The 25,802-nt window shown below is 39.4% G+C and overlaps 1 protein-coding gene across 1 annotated transcript in view; it reads right to left on the bottom strand.

The window, feature by feature from the left end:
- Nucleotides 1-25,802, bottom strand: part of LOC144938213 (titin-like) — a 335,325-nt gene that overhangs the window by 154,129 nt on the left and 155,394 nt on the right. The window contains 27 exon segments of the mRNA XM_078866029.1: nt 33-293; nt 746-1,015; nt 1,817-2,086; nt 2,563-2,958; nt 4,445-4,498; nt 6,950-7,501; nt 8,182-8,298; nt 9,330-9,377; nt 9,741-9,803; nt 10,735-10,791; nt 10,965-11,021; nt 11,313-11,369; nt 12,960-13,016; nt 14,765-14,821; nt 15,500-15,556; nt 15,953-16,009; nt 18,380-18,433; nt 18,567-18,623; nt 18,767-18,826; nt 19,647-19,703; nt 19,814-19,855; nt 21,697-21,753; nt 23,632-23,688; nt 24,091-24,150; nt 24,289-24,339; nt 24,968-25,024; nt 25,460-25,516. Coding sequence (XP_078722155.1) covers nt 33-293; nt 746-1,015; nt 1,817-2,086; nt 2,563-2,958; nt 4,445-4,498; nt 6,950-7,501; nt 8,182-8,298; nt 9,330-9,377; nt 9,741-9,803; nt 10,735-10,791; nt 10,965-11,021; nt 11,313-11,369; nt 12,960-13,016; nt 14,765-14,821; nt 15,500-15,556; nt 15,953-16,009; nt 18,380-18,433; nt 18,567-18,623; nt 18,767-18,826; nt 19,647-19,703; nt 19,814-19,855; nt 21,697-21,753; nt 23,632-23,688; nt 24,091-24,150; nt 24,289-24,339; nt 24,968-25,024; nt 25,460-25,516 — 3,039 coding nt within the window.

The raw sequence follows: 25,802 nt of genomic DNA, 5'->3' as shown, positions 1-25,802 counted from the left end.
AGTGACGGTCACGCAAGTCCGCTGCAGCTCACCTTCGATTTCGAGCGCAGCAGAGGTCTGGTCGGTGCCAATGTCGCACGTGTACGTCCCCTTGTCCTTCTTCTCCACCTTCTTGATCAAGAGGATGTGGCGGCAGCCTTCCGCTTTCACCGTCACGTTGCGCGACGGCTTGAGCGGCTGTCCGTCCTTCAGCCACTTGGCGGGCACATCGGGCAGGTTGGTCTCACACTCCAGCGTCACGGGCTGCTTCTCGGTGCACGAGTAATCCTTCAGCTTGGCTGTGAAGTATGGTCCTGTGAAGTTTGAGAGTGGGGGGGGGGGGGGAAACGCAATTCGTGAAAAGCCATTCAACAACAACCGAGTGTAACACTGGATTTCTATATGCATAGATAGCAAAGCAATATTATTATTTTTTGTCTACGATGCGTTTTTGGGATGTCGTTAATCCGTGTTGCGCGGCGTGATGTGCCGACGTTTGAAGGCACGTGCTGGAAGCTCCTGGCATCAAATTAAAATTAATTTGTTGAAGATGCTTCCAGCACATGGAGCCAAAACGTCGACATCATGCCCAACAGAACGCTGTACAACCCGGAAACACATCGGACAACTGTGCAGCACAACTGTGAAAACCTACGCAGTTGTATTTGTCTTTATACTGAAAATGTATTCCACCACCAGGGTCACCAACAATGCGAAAGCATACACAGGTGCTCGCAGAAGATGAGACTTATGTGTTTAAACTTACTTTCAATATCCAGGTTGCCACTGGATTTCTGTCCATTCACAACCACAGCATATTCGCCCAGATCCGCCGGTGTGACTTTCTTGATGATCAACTTCAGCTTGTTGCCCTCTTTCTGAATTTCATACTTGTCGTTGGGCTTGATTTCCTCATCGCCCTTGAACCACTTGATGTCTGGCGTGTCCTTGGCGAGGACACACTCAAACACCGCGTCGTGGTTCTCCGGCACCTTCTGATCGGAGAGCCGTCTGACGAACCATTCCCTGCTCACCACTGCAAACACCCAAGGAGAGCAACAACCCATGTGAGACTAGGCTCTAAGGAAAGCTGTCTCGGGTGTGGACCAATCAACTTCAAGGACAGTGCACATTATCAGAGTTATGTCTTTTGTTTGTATTATGACTGCAGGTATTGCGGTCTATGCAAACATGACTCCTTGTAAAAAGGTGTCAGTTTTGTTGCCAGATAGAAGGGTAAAAAACCAATTATCATATTTTTACTGGCAAATGAGGTTCCCATAGTGAATTAAAATCTCATTGCCGATTCTAGGATTGTCGCTCATTTTGCCAAATTTGGAAGGGAAGGTTCGCATATCTCCAAAATAAATGTTGCACATTTTCATCAAAACAACATATATTTTTGTGTTAATTGTGTTTTTTTTTCCTTCCAAATTTTAAGTTGCATAAAGGTTTGGAACATAATAATTGAGTCCAAATGTTACATTAAAACAAAACATTTTCACGCGAGGCACGAATGAAGCTGAGCCAATTTTCGTTGTAACGCGGCAAAATTTAAAGTGTGTATGTATATTGAACTTCTTTAGCGCCGCCCGTAGCCAACCCTGCTAATCGAAATAAAATACTATTCAAAGAAACATTTCTACACTTAAAAAATTAAGGCAATTGATGATTCTTATTAAGTTTATAAAACTCGTGAATAGCTCACGGCGTGAGTTGATTCCACAAACGGCGAAATCATTTCGGGAGAAACAATTGCGTTACGTAAACGTCGTGTGTCAGAACGCCACGAATGCATGACGATTGCGATCGCAACAAACGACGAACGTTCACTTACACTCGACATTGACAGTCGTGGTGGACTTGAGGTGTTCCACCTCGACGGTGTAAACGCCCGCGTCCTCCTTCTTCGCTCCTTGGATGGTGATGTAATGCTGCAAGCCGATGGTGGTGACACTGAGCTTTCCCGGAACGACCTTGACCTTTTCCCCATCCTTGCGCCAAACCATGTCGCGCTCCTTCGTGATCTCGACGTTGAGCATGAGCGGCTGTCCTTCAAACACGGTGATATCTTCCTCCAGCTCCTTACGGAAGGCCACGGGCAGCTCTGAAGTTGGTCGTGGTGCACAGAGGAGGAATTAAAGGTAGGGTTTTTTGGGGCTCATTTGTTGTGTTTTTTTACCCAACAACAATTTTTTATTAAAGTGCACACATCATGCACTTCAATGATATAAAATTATCAATTATAAACACGATTAATTTACGCAGTAGCATATATAGTTAATGGATGTTCTGTTGTTGAAATAGCTACAAAACGTTGCGTATATGTACGTATAAAACTTGCATATTACATTAACAAGTGTATATTCTCTAAATGCTTATTATTTAACAAAATTATCCACAAAGGTAAACATCACCCAAGTTTAATTTCAGTGATATGTAAGTCAAATCGTACCAAAAACTCAATTCAACAGAACATTGCATTGGTTACCGCATACAGTAAAAAAAGAAATCAGTATCTTGTAAATGAAATACATGCATGCATGTATAAATATATTTGAGGAATATAATACAATACGGTACCTTCAACAATGAGTTTGGCTGTTGACGTCTTTTCATTTTTACCGAGGCGAGCTACACAGGTATATTCACCCGCGTCCGAGAGCTGCACGTCAATAATGTTGAGCTTACGATCTTTGCTGTCTGACACAAACTTATGCTTTGGGCTCTCGCGAAGGGTGGTGCCATCCTTAAGCCAATGTGTGATGGCTGTGGACGGTGACACTTGGCATTCGAATGTGGCAGAGGTGCCTATGGATTCGGCTTCGGTGAGCTTAATTTCCTGGACATTCTTGATAAATTTCAGCGGGACGGCCTTCAGCTGGAAGCCAGCGAAGGACGGCTCTTCAGGCGGTGGCTTTCCTGTCCCGGGTTTCAGTTTACTCTTGTCGTCATCTTTGGGCGATGGGGTCTTTCTCACTAAAAAAAACCAAAAAGGTGCGGCAAAAAAGATCGTAGCCGTATTCTCGTGATCAGGAGGAAAGGCGTCTCGTCGACAGATGAACGAGCATGAGGAAGTTTGCAATAAGCCAAGCAGTGCGGGGGTTAAGACATGCACGGATGACGAATAACGGTTATAGGAATGGGCGGGCAGAGTGAAAATGTTGCAGATGAATAACATGCAGCGATTACTTTTTGTTAATGTGAGTGTTAGAAGAGGAACAGTTGCTCAAATAAATATTTTTTTCGGTAATGAATTTGGCATTTCTGTTTCATTCTATATCACAATTAGTTGAACAATTACTGTTTATCAGACTGATGGATGAGCAAATAAGTCAGGAAGAAAAACATGGCTGGCTTTGGGAAGTTGCAGGTTAGTTCTTCAAGCAAAACGTGGGGGTCACTCTATTGAGATTCTTAACTGCTTGGTCATGCACTATCCCTTGATGCCATTTCAAGAAGCTGAAATGTGTGAGAGAATGTGCACTTCACATATACCCCATAGAAACCCTAAGGATAACGATGCAGCTTGCAATGTATAGCTGCATACCATAGATAATAAAAATAGCAAAGGGTAAAGAAGAATTTTGATTGGGGGGGTCAAGTGGTGAAAACAGAAATGGAATGGGATGTAAGCATGCTGGAGTGCTAAGCAATGCTGAGCAGGATGAAAGATGACTGTGGGATTGTGACGGTGGGATCAGGCAAGCAAGACAACTTTAAGATTATGACAAAAAGTTGAGACAAATTAGATTGTACAACAGACACACCAAAGCAAAATGCGCAACACATTAAACGGAACACACATTTTGTTTCCAGCAATTACTGCAAAAGAAAATAAATCCAAGGAAACCCCTTGGAAAACAACACCACGAGCGTAGTGGTGTAATCGTCTTCTTTTTAAAACTAATCTTATCGTTGAATAATCTATTTTACCAATGTGATAAACATCAACATGAACAATCGCACGTTTTGTAGCTCTACACATTTGATAGGTGTCGGAATCGGTGTCCTTTGATTTCCTGTACCAGCTTTTGGAATTTCGGGCCTCGAGTTAAGTTTGATTAAATGTATAGCCCATTTCAAGGCTTCCCCACACTTGTCGGGATACGTTCTACCATACTTCACCACACCGGTGTTAGCCGTGGTCAGAAAACGAACTCAAATTGTTGGTTTCACACTACACATTGCATTGAACGTATGACCTCTTTGCAAAACGAACCCTAAAACTTTGCAAACTCGATGTTTAGCATTGGTAAACTTAACACACATTAGTACCGATGATGTAAATCATACCATTAAAATTAGTGCTGTAACGTAGCTTAAACAAAAACCTTCAGCATAATACGGCTTCCAATCTAATATGGCTTCTAATCTAAATGAATCTATAGCTGTAGACGTAGGCTAATCACAGAAACAGTGGGGCTTGTACTGCCCTGGGAGGTGTTGCTCCAAGGACATTTACCTGTCGAAGGTCTCCTTGGTTTCCCAGGTAAGTCTACTGATGCCGGTGATCCTTCTGCAGTTACCACGAATGAAAATTAGGGTTGCAACAGTCATTTCAAAGGTTTACAGTCATACGGGTCATTGTAATCAATGAGCTACATTTTACGAGAGAAGGCAAAGTCACCAAATATAGCTATACTGTGTAACAACGCATCGATTCGTTGTCGGAAGTCTCTTGTTGTGCTCAAAACACCTGAATTGAATTTTACGTGCCAGAATGAATTGTTTGAGATCCATGCCAAGCATATGCTAATGGTACATTTAGGTCAATGGCGTCAACAAAACTTCACAGCTACAACAGGAAATGAGAGAAACTCACACGTGCTATGAAGAAGGACCATTGCCCAAATGTCACCATAATATTTAAATATTTGTAAACGTGTTGTTGACGTGTGTTGAGATTTTTTTTTCTTTCACAAACCGACTGGTGTTTAAAAATGAATATAGTAATGCACAATTTAAAAAAAACGAGCCTTGACATTGGGTATAACTGGCACACCAAATTATTTATGATTGCCTCTACACGTGTTCGGTAGAGGTCGTGATTTTTGAAGAACTTCATTTAGCACGGTAACATCCGTGTATTAGAGACCTCTGTTTAAGGACACCGCCGCTCAATTGCACTTGTGCCAGATTAAATACCTTTCTGACGAGAAACAAATGCAAATTGTATCAAGGTAATTCGCTCAGCCGACACGAAAATGTTTTTATTTGAAAAAGCCGAGTTATTCCTCCTATCCACTATAAAAAAAAAATAAAGCCCACGGCAATGCTCTTTACTATATTCAGTGACTTGCATTCCACACGTTGCAAATAAAGATATAAAACATTGGTAAGAAGATCAGGTGTTAATTGAAACGGGAAGCACACGTAACATTAGCAAAATCATAAACAACGAAGGTATACATATACACCTGTAAAAACATATGGTACAGGGACAAACAACTCAGAAAACACCGAAAGACAAAAAAATAATCGCGATTAACATTTCGATGAAATAACACGTGACAAAAATGTCACTTGAACACGACTGAGCATAACGTTACATTTGTTGCAATGATAGAAAAATACCTATCAACATAAGACACACAAACTATGAAGAACAATCAACATGAAAGGACGTTTAACAGCTAAGACAACACAAAAGACGGACTGCCAGTGCCTTTTTGCTTAAAGTCCACCGACTATACGGACAAACATGGTAGACAAAAGGTAGAAAAAGTAAAAGTAGATTTTTCTTTTTTCTTTGTTTGCATTCTTGATGGAAATTTAAGTAAGTCCAAGAAGAACACAGTCTGCCCTTTCAGAAGCAGACTGGAAAAACAAAGACACACAACCGGACAAGAGACAAGAAAAAGACACCAAACAAGGAGACAACAAGGAATTTTTTAAAAACACATATATGTGTACATTCTGCAACGGGTTCCGACGTGATTGTCCTCAGAAATATTTAATTTAGGAGGATAAATAAATAATGAGCTGACGAGCGATGTCGCAAAACGACATCATCGCCTTGGCCGGCGAGGCGAATAATTTTAAGAGTGGGTAAGTCGATAAAAGCAACGAAACTTTACCCTCAAATAATCTTTATATTCGACCATCTTAATAACACTTATTGTAAGCCCCCCACCCCCTCTCGTTACAGAGGGACGGCTAGAGCTAAATACGCAAAGCTTTCAACTTTAGTTGGAAAGCGTTAACGGACACGCACCAAACGATAGACAACCAAAAGACGCACAGCAAACACATGAGACAACAAGAAATACACAGCAAAGACAAATATCATCCATATAATCTTAATTTGGAGCTTTCGTGACTGCAGGAATTACTCTTTGGTTCTTTCGGTAAAGTCACGTAGAATGGAAATAAAACAAAATAAAACATAATAAAATTATTATTTTATATTATTTCATAAAGTTTTATTTTATTATTTTGTATTTTATTTTATTATTTCCATTCTACGTGACTTTACCGAAAGAAACAAAGAGTATCATCCATATAGCCTCAACAGACTTTTTGGGCAAGTGCTCTTAGTGAGCACATATAAAGGCCGACAAGGCACACGAGGTAGCAGGTGGCCAGCACTACGCCCCTGCCACCTTTGTCTCCCTAGTGGTGATGTTTATACACCTAGGAGAGGCCCAGGACCCGTTAATATAATTGTCATTAGTGTTGGCCGTGAGCTGGAAACAACCTTGGGTTGCCGGGTTCATAGCGCAGCCCACTAACCGCTGCACTACCGCTCGCCACAAAAAACACACAGAAACATACACACGCAAAGTCCAGACAACAACATAGAACCATAAGAGCCACACACCAGACGATAAACATATAGACAAAACAGACTGAGACGTAATTTTCAGACAAAAGCACACGCTTCAGAGATTCTACTGATCAGCTCCTTGTCACGGAGAGCCATCAGTAGCAGAGTAACAGCAGCAGCAGCAGCAACGGCAGGCCATACCTCGACTCTCTGACCACGACCTCCCAGGGGCTTCCACCTCATCTTCCGAACCTTCAAGCTCTGCGAGCTCCAGCTCCGATGGGCTAGGCGTCTCTTCCCTCGAAAGTGGCTCGCTCTCGTCAGGCACTTTTACGGGCACCCGCTTCAAATGCACTTCTTCCTCCTCTTCTTTCTCGGTCACCGGGATCTTGCCCTTCCCGATCTGAATCTTGGCCTTCTCCTCCGGCACCTCGGCTGGCTTGGCCTTCTTTTGAGGAGCAACCTTGGCGGGGCCGGACACCTCAACTTCGGTCGGCTTCAAAGCGGGCTTTTCCACCACCTTCTGCGGCACGGGAGAGGCCACTCCAGACCTCGATGGACGCCTAAGCTCGGTGACCTCGCGCCCAGGGGTTCCGGGTCTCTCCTTGGCCTCTTTTTCTTTTGGTGGAACAACGCGGCCTGGAACTTTCTTCAGCTGCACTGTCTCCACGCTCGCCTCTTCTGTGGGAATTTTGCCCTTGCCGATGCGCATCTTCAGGTCCTCTTTCTTCTCCTCCGTCTCTGGCTTCTTGCCTATTTTGTTACGATTTTATGGGATTGTTTTTTTTTATCAAGAAAGATAAAGCAGTCACCATCAATTATAAACAAGCAACACAAAACGAGACTCAGGGATGGTATTGTCACACTTTTGGGGAAAAGGTTTTTTGGTCAAAGTAGATTTTTGTACGTAAATTTGGGTTTCTTTGCTAATTGTAACCGACAACAAAACCGTTTTCTCCAAAAGCCAAGAGATAACTGTAACACTTTGTTCAACAAACTTCACACACGATGTAAGACAGACAAATGCTGATGTTAAAAATGAACGAATGACAAAATCAACAATTAGTCTTAAAATGAAAAACACAGCATAATGAAATTAAACGCAAGACAACAGAGAACACACAAGCACAGAACATGGTGTTTCACGTAAAAAAAACACGACTACTAAACACAGATGAAGGAGCCTTTCAGCATCAAAAATAAATGTAAAGTCTAAGACAGAGAAAACATGATTCAAAGACGGGTCAAAGAGCACTTGACTTTCAGTCAAAGCGGCATCTTTGCAAACAAACACTTTGTTACGGAGACACGTTGACAACGATGATTTCATGTATGGAAATTGGCACGACTTTGACAAAGAACACAGATGTGTAAATCTGCTTGCACGCCATGACACCCGGCTAACAATTTAAGGCGGTGTATTCGCTAAGTACCTTTATCGGGCTTCTTGAAAAATTTTCCGGGAGCTGCCACGGGCTCGGTCACTTCTTCGCCGGTCTTCGTCGGTGCTGCTACTGTCTCCGGAACATCTTTTACGCCCGCGGCATCAACTTGAAGTAAGCAAAGTTGTGGGCGGGTTTTTTTGTACGTGGAACACACACACAATGACAAATGAAATGACGTAAAGTAAGAATGGTGAATGTGACAGATAAATGAGGGCGATTATACACGCCAAAACAAACGGCTGTGAAGTGTTATTAAATGAAGGTGAATGAGACACTTACTGGACAATGAATAAATATTGAATAACAATTTCTGACAAAATCGTAATAACAATAATGAGGACTTGTTTGGGCAAAAACAAGAAACAAAACATTTGGTAAAGCTGCCCATGAATTAAAGGGTGGTGACATTCAACACGGAATATTAAAAAAGTATTACTTCATAATAGACATGTTGTACATAAGAATGAAAAGCTTGGTGGTATAATATACATCATTCTTGACATAGATGGAAACGCACATGTAGTGACATAGAAAAATAAATGCCACGAACACATTCACTGAATACATAACAACAAAAGTACGTCTTGGGTGAACCGATCCAGATGTCAATAAAAAAAAAAGTACATTTATGCATTTATGAAAAGAGAAGTAAAAAAATAATTGCCATCAGAAAAAAGGCAAAGACAAAGAACTAAAACAATAAAAAAAACATTCCATAAAAAAACGATTGAAGGTAAAAAACAGGGCACCTAAAAAATGGTAATTTTTCGTAAATTTCACGTAAAAAGGAACTATGAACGTGCAAATAGTTCCCAGCCATACTTTAAGACGTTCAAAGTAAAAGGCCTTGCGGGTATCCTGAGCTCTGATTTGTGGTGGAAAATGTACGTGAATATAGCAGGGATTCAATTATTTTACAGGTCACTCCAATGACAGCAGTGATAGTAGCAGGGGCAGACAAAAAAAACATTTCACTCGAAGACCTCGACACAGCCACAAATCAGAATACCCCAAGGCCACTGAAACTAAAGCTTTCACTGTCAAAAGGTGCATGCATGAATAAATAAAAAGCAATTAGACCATGAGCAATACTTTTGTTGAGTATTGCATGGCTCACCCTGTAGGTCTGATCTCACCTTTTGTAGGAGCTTTAGCTCCAAACTTAGGCACCTTTTCTTGCACGGCTAAATGGTTATCAAAAATTGTCAAAAAATATTAATTGAAAATCAATATTACATTTGTTGTAATATTATTGTATTACATTTTTATAAAATGTAATTTTTTGTATATAAAATGCGATATAAAAAAGATGATGGGGTAGATTTGGCACATATAGGAGAAAAAAAATGGTTTAAATGAACTAACATGAACAGAAAAAAAGATTTCACGTAAAAATATAATGTAAATGTTTAAATTCATTTCACCGGTGATGTTCAAAAACATATGAAGTATGCTCAGAAATGGCAGGCAATAATTTACAAAAGACTATGATTCTTGTTGCAAATTCGATCATAATTCAATATGAAGTCAACCACATCGTTCTGTACCTTCTTTCTTTGCAGGAACTTTGTCTTTGAGGGGTACAGGCACCTTCTTGGACACTTCAGGTTCTAAAATAGGAAGAATTATACAGCCGTTTTAACGTCACACTCAACTACAGAGCCTTTTTTATGAATACAAGGTCAAGGCTATGCCGTAACATTTAACAATGGAAACACATCGAAATGACGGCGATGATTTAATGAAACCATCGCCTTGTTGACAGAGAATATCATATTACTGTATTTTTTTTAACGACCACCCATTATTAACACATTCACAAAAGTAAGGGTCAAGGTCCATTTGCTCCCTGCCTCACACCACGACTGATGAAAAGGGCTTCCACAAGAGGGGGGGGGAGGCCCGAGAGGAAATCCTGCCCTAATCTTTCATTCACTTTAACGGTACCTTTTATTCTATGATAGTGCCTGAAAGATACCATTCAAAATAAGCCTCAAATAAATTTCAGAGTTCACCGTTTTAAATATGTAACACTCGAAATTGTCTGACCATGTCTTGGACAACTTTAGAAACTTTCAGAAAGAGGATAGCATAGTTTTAAGTAGAGACGCTGAATTTATGTACAAAACTTGCATGTAAAATAAAAGCTCCTGTGAGGCACAAATACCAATTAAAACAGCGCTTTTAAATGTTTGCACATTGCAAGTAAGCAATGGAAAAATTACTAAGCAACATATAAAAGAAAGAATGAATGATGAGATGAAGAGCTGCACAAATATACCCCACTTACAAAACATATTAAACAATATTTACAAGTCTTCAGATTTTTTAGGTTTTTTTTAAATAAAATACAAAGCAATAATTGTACACAATAGAGTTTGTTATCAACCTGCTGATAATGCTGAGCAATTCAATTGGCACATGTGATTCATTATTCATGCATTTCCTGATGCACACCATGGGGCCATTAACCCCACTACAAGATATGGGCTTGTGTTGGAAGAGAAATACCAACAAAAAACTCATATCTGCAATACCTACCTTCTGGCTTTGCCTTTGGTGCAACCTTTTTAAGCTCAATCTTCTCTTTCTCAGGTTCTAGAAGAATGATCCGATTGAACTTGATCAGATTGATGGCTTTAAGCACCAAATGTGATGGAATTCTTTTTTTTTATAATGTAACAGAAGCTGTGTGTGTTTAACCCAAGACAAGATATGGCGTTGCAATGGAAAGTCAATCCATAAACAAGCCCCATATCCACAACCCTCACCTCCTGGTTTAGCCTTTGCAGGAACCTTCGTGGGTGCAACTTTGTCCTTCTCAGGTTCTGACAATCAAACCAAACCAGATAATAATCATTGTATTGAGAGCAGAATCACACGTATACATATACCCAGTTTGCTTCTAGTATGTTAAAATTTAGACGGACCACGCAATTGGATCATTCATGTCGCATTTATATGCAAACATGACGGTTGAATGAAAAAAAAAGTTTCATCCAATAAAGAGCAATTCCCATCGCTTGTGGGCTTTGATTCCAAGCCATGCAAAAAAATTACCATGTGCAAATTTCCTCCGAGCAAATCTGCTCGATGCCCCATTGTTATTCACCCCATACCTGCAGGTTTGGCTTTAGGAGGAACCTTCTGGAGATCCACTTTCTCCTGAACTGGTTCTAATAGAAACAAGGCAAGAATGGTCATTTGCATCTAGCTACAGAAGATCACCATCGCCAGCTCCTTATATGGATACAAAGCGCAAGGACCTCCACGACTGTAAAAAAAGCATTCGATGGGAAAAGAAGAATGATTGAACCTGTAGACGTGAACACAAATATATGTTTGGGTATAGTAGTAAGCGCACAAGATAAGAATGTTTATTTCCAAAATACGGAAATTCTAAATGATGTCAGGTTTAAAATGAGATTATGATGGAAAAAGCCACCGTAACCCCACAAAAATGATCATTCAAATAATTTGGATTAAAAGTATTGAACAATAACAAATACACGAAACATAATATACACGACAAATTATCTGCAATGTGCACTCCAGGAATGGAAACCTACAACTCTTATGAACTTCACCAACATTACAAGGCACTGTTGATGATTGATTACAGAGCATGTAACATATGCTTGTGTTAGACAAAGACTCCAACACAAACACCATTTGAACGTCTGACTTGTATTCAGCTTTGATGGGCACTTTTCATGAATAGGATATATGTTAATCTCCAAGAAGAGATTCTAATATTAATTCAATGATATGAGTATAATATGGGTTTGCATTGTAAATCAGCAATGCAGGACCCATATCTAAACCCTCACCTTCCAGCTTAGGTTTGTCAGGAACAATAAGGTGTTCGATTGTGTCTTTAGCAGGTTCTAGCAACAAAAATAACATGAAAACAATTTGCTAGCTTTTACAAAGACAACGGCCAGAGAAGAACTCTCTCCAAAGAACACACAGACATTTAGGTGATTGAATAAAAATGCGGATACAAAGTGTACACAATTGCACAAGAGATATTTCATAGGCCGCTTGATAGGCCTAACAAAGTAAGAACCCAGCACCGAACGAGCATAAGCATCCAATAATGACCCAAATGAATGAAATAAAGAGACACGTTGAAATACATTGAATGGCAATCGGAATCTGCCTTACATGTCGAGAGATGCCACTTTAGAATTGAGTGACAACGAACAATGACGATTAGTTCACAAATGTATAAAATGAATCCAATGCTGAAGGTAGATAGGTTCAAATAAAATAACAAAAAACTACGACGTTTCGATCGCATTGACGTATCACCAAATATAATCAGTATTAGTTAAAATGTAATCTTATGTAAGCTTTGATGCGTCTCTTCAAATTTCTAAAAACCAAAAGCAGCAAGGTCTTGTCGATCAGTCTATGTGTGGTTAAGACACTACACTTTCTGAAACACGCGATTACATTGAGTATAAACACACCAGTGCTTAATCCAATACACAGGGCATGTATTGGCAATCAACACACCAACCTATTTCTCGTCAGGTTCTAGCAAACAGATATAATCTGTATATTAACACACATCCAAATTTAAGTATAGTTCCAAACCACACCGTGCCTAAGGGTAGATACGATTGCTAAACGTTTGAATGCACACCAATCAGTTGAGCGCAGATAAACTAGTGCTCAATCCAATACACACAAGAAGTGTATTGACCAAAAACATCACGATAAAAATAAAAACACCAACTCAATATCATGGGCCCTCTCACCTTCAGGCTTTGGCTTAGAAGGAACCTTTTCTATCTCAATCTTTTTCTTTTCTGGTTCTAGCAAAAATATATGTTCTGCACATTAATGTCCGTTTTGTCCAAATGCATAATTAAAGATAAGTGCAGCATGTTGGATTAAAAATAAACACTCATACGTGACTTATGACCATCACGATTGATTGCAAACACGCTCAGAAAATATTAAAATAGCCACACCATGTCTAAGTGTAGACAAAATAACTACACTTTCCAAAGCGAATCATACATGCATGATGGAGCATGCTGGATTCAAATGAAATGATTCAATTCTGCTACGCTTAGGCCGAGTTAAAACTGTAACCTTAAAAATACTGCACTCTTTCCAAAATGCCTCTTAAAACGCACAAAATCAACTGAACCACAGAGCAAAGTATTCCAATCACACAATGTCTAAGTGTAGTTCCAGTCACTACACTTTCCAAGAAACACTCTATCATTGAGCATACAACAACCTGTGCTCAATTCAATGCAGAGGGCTTGCATTGACAAAACTACACAACTAACATCAACACACCAACTAACATCATTATCTCTCTTACCTTCAAGCTTAGGTTTAGGAGAAACCTTGTCTATCTCAGCTTTTTTCTTTTCTGGTTCTAGCAAAAAATATATATATATATATTCTACACGTTAACGTCTGCTTTGTCCAACTAAATAATGAGATGTGTATACATCATGCAAAATTTTAAATGCAAATGAACTATCAATAAATGTCATCCTGTATATGCTGTTTTTTTTGTCGTGAACATGCTCATATAAAAAGAAGAGAAAACTGAACCACCAAGTCTAATATTCAAGCAACCAAAGGATGCCTTTGTGTAGTCACAGGCACTACACTTTCAAAGCACACTGCTAAATTGAGCAAAAATACGCCAGTGCTCAAACCAATACACAGGGCCATGTATTGACAACAACTATCAGAACACCAATTGAACGTCAATTTTCTCTCTAACCTTCATGCTTAGGCTTCGACGGAACCTTTTCTAGCTCAACTTTTTTCTTTTCTGATTCTAGCAAACACATATTCTGTAAATTGACAATTCATTTTGGCCAAATCGATAATAAATATGAATACATCATGCAGCATCAAAAATTGAGTGTCAAACCCAACCCAACCATATCTCAGTTTAGGACCAATTCTTAAACTTTCGAGAGCACACCATCGTATTGAGCGCAGATAAACTAGTGCTCAATCCAATACACACAAGAAGTGTATTGACCAAAAACATCACGATAAAAATAAAAATACCAACTCAATATCATGGGCCCTCTCACCTTCAGGCTTTGGTTTAGGACAGGGGTCGGCAACCTACGGCTCCGGAGCCGCATGCGGCTCTTTACGGGCTGCTTCTTGACAATATGTACTTATGTACTCAGATGCATTGCGGCTCTTGAAATACTGAATTTTGTACCGAATTGGAAAGAAATGGCTCTTCTTGTTATTTTGGTTGCCGACCCCTGGTTTAGGAGGAACCTTTTCTATCTCAATCTTTTTCTTTTCTGGTTCTAGCAAAAATATATATTACGTAAATTAACATAAATGTGGGCCAATTCGATCATATTAATACATCATGCAGCATCATGAACTAAATGCCAAACCCAAACCAACCGTATTTAAGTTCAGATATGATTCTTAAACTTCGAGAGCACACCATCGTATTGAGCGCAGAAAAACTCGTGCTCAATCCAATACGCATAAGCAGTGTATTGACAAAAAAAAATCACGATAAAAATGAAAACACCAACACAATAGCATGAGCTCTCACCTTCAGGCTTTGGCTTAGCAGTAACCTTCTCTAGCTCAACCTTTTTCTTTTCTGGTTCTAGCAGAAAGATATATTCTGCACTTTAATGTCTGCTTTGTCCAAATGTGTAATTAAAACATATATACAACTGTGCAGCATGTTTGAATAAAAATAACCACTCGTGCAAATCTTCTTACGATCATGATTGATCACAAACGGTGCTCTATTCAATGGTTCTCTCTCAAATATGGTTCTTGGAAAACCACAATCCACTCAAGTCAAAATAAAAAAAAATCCAGAGCATATGTTAGCAAAGTCACAAAAACTACACTATCGAAAACACATCATTAAAATTGTCAAAATGATGCTCGTCATAAAATTTACCCATAAATGCAACCTTAAAAATACTGCACTCTTCTCAAAATATCTCTCAAAACACATGTAACTGAACCACGAAGCATAATTTTCTAACAAGCACACGTCTAACTGCAGCTGCAGTCACTGCACTTTCCAAAACGCGCACTTTAATTGAGCATATATACATACCAGAGCTCAATTCAATACACATAATATGTATTGACAACAACCGTTGCGTATAAACAAAAAGCAACACGCCGACTGAATGTCAACATCAATTAACGCAAAAGAATATTTCATATTCTTTGGGTCATTCGGTAAAGTCACATAGATAGGTTAAAAATATGTATAAAAAAACTACGTCGTAGTTTTTTTATAAGTCACAAGATTATTTCTCACCTGCAGGTTTAGGCTTCGGAGGCATTTTCTCTGGCTCGACCTTTTTCTTTTCTGGTTCTAACAAATACAGATCATTTCTATGATGACCCATTCTATTCCACCTCGGTATTCATTAACGTTTAATATGATGCATAGTGACCCTCACCAGGATAAGCGGACTGAGGAATGAGCAAACGATAATGTTTCGCACATTCCAAAATCGTTGCTGTACTGCACGAGATGAACAAATCTCAACGCGATAATCATTTTGGGCTCAGGTTTGAAAGCCAGTTTTATCCAGCTATACATTTTCTCGTTCTGAGTGAACTATAAAATTACAATGTATTTAACGATAACAATAGAAACGCGAAGCTACCGCTGTCAATGTGTCAATGTTGACATTTCACGAGTGTTTGACATATGAACTTGTGTTGGGGAAAAATCCAACACAGAATTCATACGCACGACCCTCACCTTGAGGTTTAGGTTTCTCAGGAGCGATGCGCGGCTCTACTTTGTCTCTAGCAGGTTCTATCGGTAACAAAAGTATGTGGCAATTACCAAAGATGTATAAATAATCAGAGTGAATTTCCATTACCGTTTTTATTTTACATTCATGCTGCCGACATAGCTTTTACGTGGTAAATATAATTACGTTTCAGGACATAAATACGTCGGAATCTAGATCTCAGAGAACACAAACACCTTATTGATCAACCCCAATATTGATTGATCTCAGAGTTGACCACTCTCTATTAGTTCTAATTGTAATGCTGTATATATAAACTCTTAAAATACCTAGCCATAGCAATAAGAACGACAGTAACATCTTACTCGCATGGTAATGTTCTAAAATACCAATCCAATCCAAGAAACTGCATTATTATATTTAAGGCACACACTAATACATTGAGCAAAAATAACCTTTGCCCAACTGAATACACAAAATTAATTTTTATTTACAGAAAATGTAAAAAATTTAAATGCCAATTTCATATTAGCTCCTCTCACCTTCATACGACTTAGGTGGCACTTTGTCTATTTCAACCTTTTCTAGTTCTACGAGAAAAATTATGTTTTTTGTTACAACTGAAGCAATTAAACTTTACATATACTTGACATTGCACTGTGAGTAGGAATATGCATATTATATTCCTGACCTAATCTAAGTATCTATGTTACTGATCCTCCCTTTGAGTTTTTGTCTCACATATTTCATCAGGTTGGTACGAAATCTCTTTCAGGATTTAAATATATTTTTTATTTTACATTATAATTAGTCATGGCTCGTCCATGTGGTTTACTGGCTCGTTAATGTGGATTACCAGCTCGTTAATGTGGATTACCAGCTCGTTAATGTGGAAAATATTTTCGTGCATGGCTTGACTCTGACTCTCGACCTCTGACATGACTCAGCAGCTCAGACACGAGCCATTTGGTTTTTTCTAACGACACGAGTCAGCGACTCAGCGATGGCTTGGGTCAAGCTCAGCCTGCAGAAGTCCTGGCCATGGTACTAGCCAGTTAAGCTTGGCTTTGAGCCATGTGGCTCATTTGAGCCAGAGCCAAGCCTGAGCCGAGCTGTGACTAGGAAAATGGGTCTAAGTGCTAAACATGTCTCAGTGTAGATATCGCGTACACACAGGTACAAGTTCGGTTTGCGACAGAGCACGACAGCACACTTGCACGAGTCTCAACTTCCAGTTTGGGTTTTTCACAAGAGATGTGTAAGTAAGAAGTACATTACAAGAGTAAAACAAAAAAAACTTGCGTATAAAATATTGATTTTAAACAAAATATCTCACGATGTTCTCTGTAGCCTGGACAAGATTCTGAGGCCATGGGGTGTCACTGGAGCAATAGCAAACGTGGGATTTTGGCCAGAGCAATGCAAAATCGCCTTCGGTAAGTCCTCGTTTAACGCGTGTGCACGCTATAACGCGTTTTCGCTACAACGCGGTTCTTCCATTATGGAACACTTTTCACATAACGTGGTAGGTGCACCATTATAACGTGGAATGCTCCCCTTCTGAGCGGTCGGCAACGACCTACCTTCTTGAGCTGCATGGCTGAGAGGTAAGATACAGTACATGGAATGATACAGTAATGCGGCGGTGTACCCTCTGTTATTTGTCCCGCCATCTTACTGTGTGGTGCGCGTACATCGTATCTCGCCAAATGGTATCGTTACATTATTTATGGGGAATTTGTTTTCGCTTCATGCGTTTTTTGCTTAACGCTTAACTTTTTAGGAACGCATCCACCGCGTTACACGAGGACTTTACTGTATTTCTCTAGTGCCGAAGGTACCTTTTTACCTCTTTATCTCAACTTCAGTTGAGGTCACCTGTTATCTACGGTTACAACTTAAATTCATGGTTGTTGCGACTGCCTCGGATTCTTATATCCCATATATCACATCAATAGCATTAACTTAGTAGTAGTAATAGGTTTTTACCCTTTTATCTGGCACCAAAACTGACACCTTTATACAAGGGATCATGTTTGCAATAACCACAACACAAGCAGTCAAAATGCAAACAAAAAAAGACAACTCTGATAATGAAATGCACTGTCCTTGAAATTAATTGGTCCACACCCGAGAGGGCTTTTCTTAGAGCCTAGTCTCCACTGGTGTTGGACCAGATGACGCCAAAAGGCATTCACTTAATTAGAACAAATGTAAATAAATCACCACACCAAGACAATGACAACAAACCATTTCGACAATGGTTTTTCAAAAGGATAACCACAATAAAAAAGGCAAATGGTTCAAGACCTTCATGATCCTTTTCTAAACACACATCCATTGAGCAAAAAATGCATCATTGCTCAACCCAATACAGAGTGCTCGTGTATTGAATGAAAACGGAAATCGTCAACCGCATCAGCATCTCTCACCTTTCATCGGAGGTTTAGGAACCTTTTCTAATTCAACCTTTTTCTTTTCTGGTTCTATCAAAGAGACAACCTTCACATTAGCCAGCTGCATTTACGACTACCGGTACTATTACTATATCATTGTAATTAAAATGTAATTTTGTAGAAATGAGATTTTAGCCAAGTAAAACCATTTCTTATATCCCACCTTCAGGCTTAGGTTTCAAAGGAACTTTAGGAATCTGTACTTTTTCCTTTTCTGGTTCTAAAAGGAACAAAAAAAAAACACTTAAATTTTCATCCAGCTTTTAATGAAATTCCAGATGCAAATGCAGCAATGCCAACTCAGTTGAAGCGTGGGCTTGCATAGGAAGACCTCAAGAAAGAGTCTGTATGCACAACCCTCACCTTGAGGCTTTGGTTTTTCAGGAATCTTACGCTGCTGCTCTGGTTTTTCTTTCGTAGGTTCTAACAACAAAGCATTGTCAGTGCTGTGAGAAGCAGCTCAAAGTCTGTGTTTGTTTTCCCGCAATCTTATTGAGTGTCCACAAATGTGTTTCAGATCTCCGATGTGTTTTCGGGTTGTTCCACGCGACATTCGGCATGATGTCCGGTGTTTCACTCTACGTGCCAGGAGCTTCTTTAGGAAAATGTATTCAGTTTCTGAATTGTGTTTTTGTTATATTGATTTCGGTTTGTGGGGGGAAAAAACTCCCAGCGTGTGGAGAAAAATATCAGACATCATGGCGAACCACACGCAGTACAATCCGAAATAACTAAAAACACTGAACTCAATCAACACGACCACGGACACCTACACAGCAGTGTGAAATGTGTAATGATATATTGCTTCAATACAGTAAAAAAAAAGGCGCATCATATAAACCAACACAAATTAAATAAATACGATAAAATCAAAATACCGATTTTCATGCGATCTTGTCGACCAACACACAAATCAACATATCGCTTGACCGTTAGAAAAGCCACTTTCAATTTTCACTGATTTGTCAAGCAACGGCTAGTAAAGAACACCCATCGATGGCATACATTGCACATCAAATCGTCATGCCAATTTAAACATGACTGCCAAACCATTAAAGCAATGGTTCCATTAAAAGGATAACCATCCATCCAAAAATAAATGGAAATGGTTAGTGATTTCCAGCTCCTTTTTTTCCCACACACCGAGCAAAAAAAAAACCACCGTTTGCTCAATGCAATACACAGTGCTGTGTATTGACCAAACGTTGGCACACAGAAAAAACTGCCCAACAGAAGTGCTCACCTTCTGGTTTTAGCTTAGGGCGAACTTTTTCAAGTTCAACCTTTTTCTTTTGCAGTTCTATCAGAAGGAACACACATGATAAACACCTGCTCTCCTTTTGGGCCATTCTATGAATGCGAAGGAATTGTAAAACTGTATGAAAACAAACCCAAATCTAATATTCCTACCTGCAGGTTCGGGTATGAAAGGCACTCTTTCTTTCTCCGGCTCTACACAAACAAAACCCCCCCACCATTCACATTTCGGATTAAAAACCCGGAAAAAAAACATTTTCTGTGAGATGCATGTACACTTGCACAGAATTCCACGATGGAAATTTCAAAAACACAGCACCTCCACTGCACCTCCATTGCAGGACCCTCCTGAAAAAAAGTCATCAGTCTCGGCGGGAATTTCCGAGTAAAATAAATGGGTTTAAAATTAGAACGGGATATCGTTATGCACATCCCTTGGATTTTTTGTTTGAATATTTTTTCAAGAACTGTCAAGACCATGATCTACTTTGCGTTCCGTACGTTTTACGATAGCAGAAAGCCATCCAACTGTCGTAACCTCATTAAATTCAAATGCCGATTACATCACACAGTACGTGTTTTTACTTCAAGGAATGGTGATGTGACCAGTTTTTATTTACTGCCATCACTGAGTGTTTAATATAAATATGTTATTGTTAAATCTAGTTTATATTATTCCCTTACAAGAAAGAAGCTCTGCATACATTTCTGTTGTTATAAATATTGGTCGTTAAAATGATAAAAAACTGTACCTACTTCATGCTAGTGCTTAAAATGTAGCAGTCAGGATATAAATAACAATGCAGGGAAATTTCTCCTACGGTATGCGATGAGATGTGCATTCATTTGTTATCTTCCAGCACAAGCTTTCATCATACATACCATGAGTTTTCAAGTGGGCAGCAGAGGGCAGTGCCAAACAATCCATCGTTGTTCTGTACTCTCTCACTAATCTTCGCTAACCCACACCGACCGGCGTGTTGAAGTGTGGAAAATTATCCATCATGGCCTGCAAGATGTGGGGTGGCCCTCATCCAGCAGTAGATTGACAAAAATTGGCTCTACATACACCGTGAAACGGCATCATGAAGTGAAAACTTACCTGGACACGTGTACACTATTTAACAGGTAAATATGTAGTGAAGAACGCATGTAGTGAAGAACACGTAATTATTGAAGTGTATTTTTTTAGATCTAAATTTGAATACAACTGGTGAGTCTAACGCAGCGCACAGTATCGTTTGCATTCCAGCACCAAAATTCAAATATTCACCTTTGTTTGCCATGCCTTTTAAAAGAGTTACCAGAATTATAGTTCGAGGTCCATTCAAAAAGTTTTCAGAATTATTGTATTACAATTGACGGGATGCTCATGATTCAGGGCACTTTCAGAAAGCAAATTAACCTAATCTCAGTCTCGCTGCCTCCCAGATGCTGTGTACACTGTTACGAGGTTGAGCAGGCCGATCACAGAGCAGGCCCTGTCAGTACAAGTTCAGCCCCTGTTGAGTTGTTGTCGAAGAAAGAGCAATAATGGCAGATCTAATTCTGTGTAAAATTTGTTGTCGCCCTGGAAAACCATCACATTGTTACAACAGACCTACGTGGAGAATGCGTTGCTTTAAAAACACTTTGAGAGCGACCTGTTTTGAAGATACTGAGGCCGTTGGGGCAAATGTGATGAGACATTGCCCCAATGAGATCAACTGGCAAAATCTATATCGGTGGATATCTTGAAGCAGACTACTTTGAAAAGGGCCAAGATTCGGGAAGTAATAAATTAATTCTGTAAAGTTTTTTTACTGAACCTCTTTCTTATATATTCTTTGGAAGTATGCCTCACAGAACCAAACCATTGAACAAATGGTTTCTTCAAAAGGATAATCGTAACATCAAAAGATGGAAACGGATTCACTCGTCCTTTTCAAAACACACCATTTTAGTGCAAAGCAGCACTTTGCAACTCAATACACAGTGTGTGCGTGTATTAAAAAAAACAACCCATCAATCATGAACTGCATAACAACAGTGCTCACCTTCAGATTTTGGCTTAGATATAATTATCCCAAGTTCAACTCTTTCCCGTGTTGGTTCTAGAAGGAATAAACCATTCCCACGAATATCAATCGTAACCATTCAATTTATTTCGTCAATAAAATAGCCCTAATTGCAAAAAAGCATTTCTCTGGTTATCCACGAACGTACCTTTAATTAGGCTTCAATATGAAATTAAACTGCTCTTTTTGCATCTCCTACAGGTGCAGGCAGATAATGAAATATGGCAATCTGATGGGATTTGCCACTGTGATGAATGCACTTCCACTGAGTTAACCTCCTACCCAACCTCAGCAGCATTAAGGGGAAAAAGGGTTCCGGTGAAAACATTCATGAGGTCATTATGTCACCGGGTGCCCACAACAAAGCACACATTTATGTACACGAAAATTGACGACAGACACAAATGTTACAGAACATGAAAAGTGCACTAAGCAACATTCACGGGTGCTGCTCGCAAACAGCGCTTGCCCCAACGGTCATTTAAGGCTGCAAGGGGGATCTTTGTCTTTGTACTGCATGGTGTATTCTGGACCGCGTGGTGTTTTGGGTACTGTGTGTGCTGTATTGTGGAAGGTGCTGTTTAGTGTTTTGTAAGACTTACTACATCAGCTCTGTACAGGTATTGTGTACAACTGTATGTACGGTACTGTGATGTGTGATGTATGCACCGTGTAGTGTATTCTGTACTATGTGTGCTGTATAGTGTAAAGTTCCCTCTGTGTGTCCATGATTGAATAAGTCAGCTGTGTATTGTGGACTCCTATGTGTACTCATGTCTTTAAAATTGCCTTTAGTGTTTAGTTTATTGTCCTTCCCCCGCACCTCCGATTAGCACGGTTGGCTACGTACGGTGCAAATGAAGTTCAACATACGTACATACATACATGACAAAGGAATAAACTGGAAGAAGCGAACAGACAAGAAAATACATCACTGGAAAACGAAACAAAATTCTTAAGAAGATAAGTGTACAGCCCAAAAAAATGGAACTCGCCGGAAAGAATGAAGATAAAAAAAATGACAGTGGGTCGACAAAAATAGTGGCAAAAAATGAGGCAAGGGGTGCCACACGTGCATAAGAGAACGACCAACGATGGCAATTCCAGAAGGCATGCGATGGTGAACAGCGAGTTCAGCTGTGGAGGCCCACGGACAGAGACATCCACACAAAGGAGACCTCGATTCAGCTGTACATTGATCACGACTATTGTGTGTCTACGATTATCACAGTAAGCCAGCACAGAGGAAACGGGAGAGATATTTCGCGATGACAACAGTGATGAAACTATGAATTGAAATATCCAAACTATGTACGTCAGAGCAACGCCACACAATCCGATGCAACATGAATCAAACTTGATTTGAAGCTTTCGTGACTGCAGGAATCCATACTCTTTGGTTCTTTGGGTAAAGTTACGTAGGCATAAAATTAATAGATCACGACGTTTCGATCGCAGCACAAGCAACCGTCTTCAGGTGAAAGAGAGAAAGCAGCCTTCGAAACGTCGTGATCTATTAATTTTCTCTCTACGTGACTTTACCGAAAGAACCAAAGAGTATAAAGCAAACTCCGTACCCTGTGCTTCATCGTGCTGCTAAACAATCAAAATAAAATCTAAGTCTTCACTTTGATTGCTCATGCTATGAAAAGAACGCCCCTCAATTACACCTTAATTACATATATGGTGTTAGAATGAATGCATCCCGACACGATATAAAGAAGATGGCATGTTAAAATGAGAAATGGATATAACGCAGGCAAAACTCCGAGAGATGGAAATGGTTGAGGAGCGAATGATCCCATTCCAAACACAATGTAATTGAGCAAATAAGCCATTGCTCAACCCAATACACAATGAGCATGTATTGATAATTACAGGGGAAAAAACCAATTCCATACTCATGACTCTCACCTTCGGGCTTAGCCTTTGGAGGAACTTTCTCAAGCTCAACCTTTTCCAATGCTGGTTCTAGCGGAAATACATAACAACTATAAATTACCGTTCTGCCCCATTCACTTATTTTTGTATCCGAAATTAGACTTTAAAATACGGAAGTTTTGTTACATTTTTATCGAGCACGTGGCCTCGAATGTCACTGAATGCCACGTCCGTTGACTATGCTTATACGCAAAATCTCCGAAGCCGACCTTTAAAAATTTTTTTTAACAAGTTGTACCAAAGGAAAAAAAAAGATGTGTGGTTTTGTTACTCAAAAAACGAAGTAAAATATTTTAAGCATATTCAAATCCACAAAAGAGGTACAATGTTCCCTGTAGAATGTGGCCTATATAACACCAAGGCGGTGGTCATTATTCACCAAAAACGCAATCAACCAACCAACAACAATGCGTCTGCAACCTAGCTCCTCACCTTCATGGGGCTCTGGGATTGAGTGGAACTTGTCGATTTCAATATATTCTTGAGTACGCACTACCAAACAAAACCAACTGCATGAAAATCACTGGCAAAACACGACGGAAATATAAACAATATTTCAAATACCCGTGGTAACAGCAGTGCCGATAGATGGTATAGTAATGCGTTAAAAAGAAATCGTGTACTCCTCACCTTCATATTTATGTACAAAAGTTTCGTACTCTACACCTTCCATAGCCAGCTCTGACAAAGGCAACATGCAAATCTTTGATGAGACAGCACTAACCAATCACTCAACATTTGTTATATATATATAAAATTAACTATGCAATGTGGAATGACATACAGTAATTTCAAACTAACCATGACAGCTTTATGAAATAATGAAGAAAAAGCACGTGGAATTACAATTCTATTAAAAAAACTATTTTTTATTTTACCAGGTAAGGCCCACTGAGCTATTTCGCTCTTTTTCAGAAGCGACCTGGCCACAAATGATCGCTCAACAAAGTGGCTTATTACGTGGAAATGTAAAGCAACCAAATACTCTAAACGTGTGTTTCTAAATGTGGGGGAAAAACCCGGAGAACCCTGAGAAAAATCCACGCTACCACGGAGAGAACATGCAAACTCCAAATATGCATTTGTCAGGGTTAGGATCGAACCGACAACCTCGTGTATTCCAGGCGAGGTAGTAAACATATCGCCACCGCTTAAGAGTTTTATAGAATTACTGTGTTAACAAAAAAAGTTAATGAAATGGGATAAAGAATGGAATCCTCTCAATGTTCACTTGCAGACACATGATATATGCAATTGTGTTGACAAAGGCACCCAAAGCACACAATTTGCATTATCTGCAGGGCCTCACCTTCAGATTCGGGCTCAACAGAAACCTTCTGAGGTTCAACCTTTTTGAGAGCTTCCTCTGAAAAGATCAATTCAATTTTAGCCTCGGCATGTTGTTGAACATGTATATGTGTATGCGTGTATGTGGTATGGAAATAATACAATAAATTTTTTTTAAAACAAGCCAAAAATCTTAAAGCTTTCAAAAACAATGAGTGAGCGAATAATGGTTATAATAATGATAATGGTTATTTTATGGACTTAAGCATTGTTTTAGTTTGGGGACAAGCACAATTATCTGTATGTGTAAAATGGAAAAAAATCTCACGATGAAACTAAATTACATGAAAGGTTAAAAAAAATGTTAAATGGCTATAACACACACGGTGTCTAAATCAGAGATGGTCACATATTATGCAGTCTTTGAGCAATGTGACTGCCAAGACTATTGCAGAATACGTGGTGGTGGTGGTGTTAGAACATGGCACCTCATAGAGCATTCCATACTCCTCACCTTCTGGTTTAGGCTTTGGAGTAACCTTTTCAAGGATGATTTTTTCTACATCAGCTTCTGACAAAATGAATTCGCTAAGTCAATAACTTTAATTAAGAGGGCATGTTCACAAACATCGCATTGCATGTTACACTGCATTTTATAAATGGATAACTCCAGCGACTGAGCCGAGTGAATGGCAATTTCAAATCGTGGTAAAAAAAACTTACAAAAACAGTAAAGCAATGGCCAGTTATCGACAAAAAAATTGAAAGTATGCCCTCTGCAGTAAGTCTAGGTAATATTATAATTTTTATGTACAATAAGTAAACTTTTGTGAGTTCTGACAGGCATCACAACAGAC

The sequence above is a fragment of the Lampetra fluviatilis genome, chromosome 21, assembly GCF_964198595.1.
Source record: "Lampetra fluviatilis chromosome 21, kcLamFluv1.1, whole genome shotgun sequence".
Classification (NCBI taxonomy): Eukaryota; Metazoa; Chordata; class Hyperoartia; order Petromyzontiformes; family Petromyzontidae; genus Lampetra; species Lampetra fluviatilis.
The sequence above is the reverse complement of the archived record's forward strand: the minus strand, read 5'-3'. Positions and strand labels throughout refer to the sequence as shown.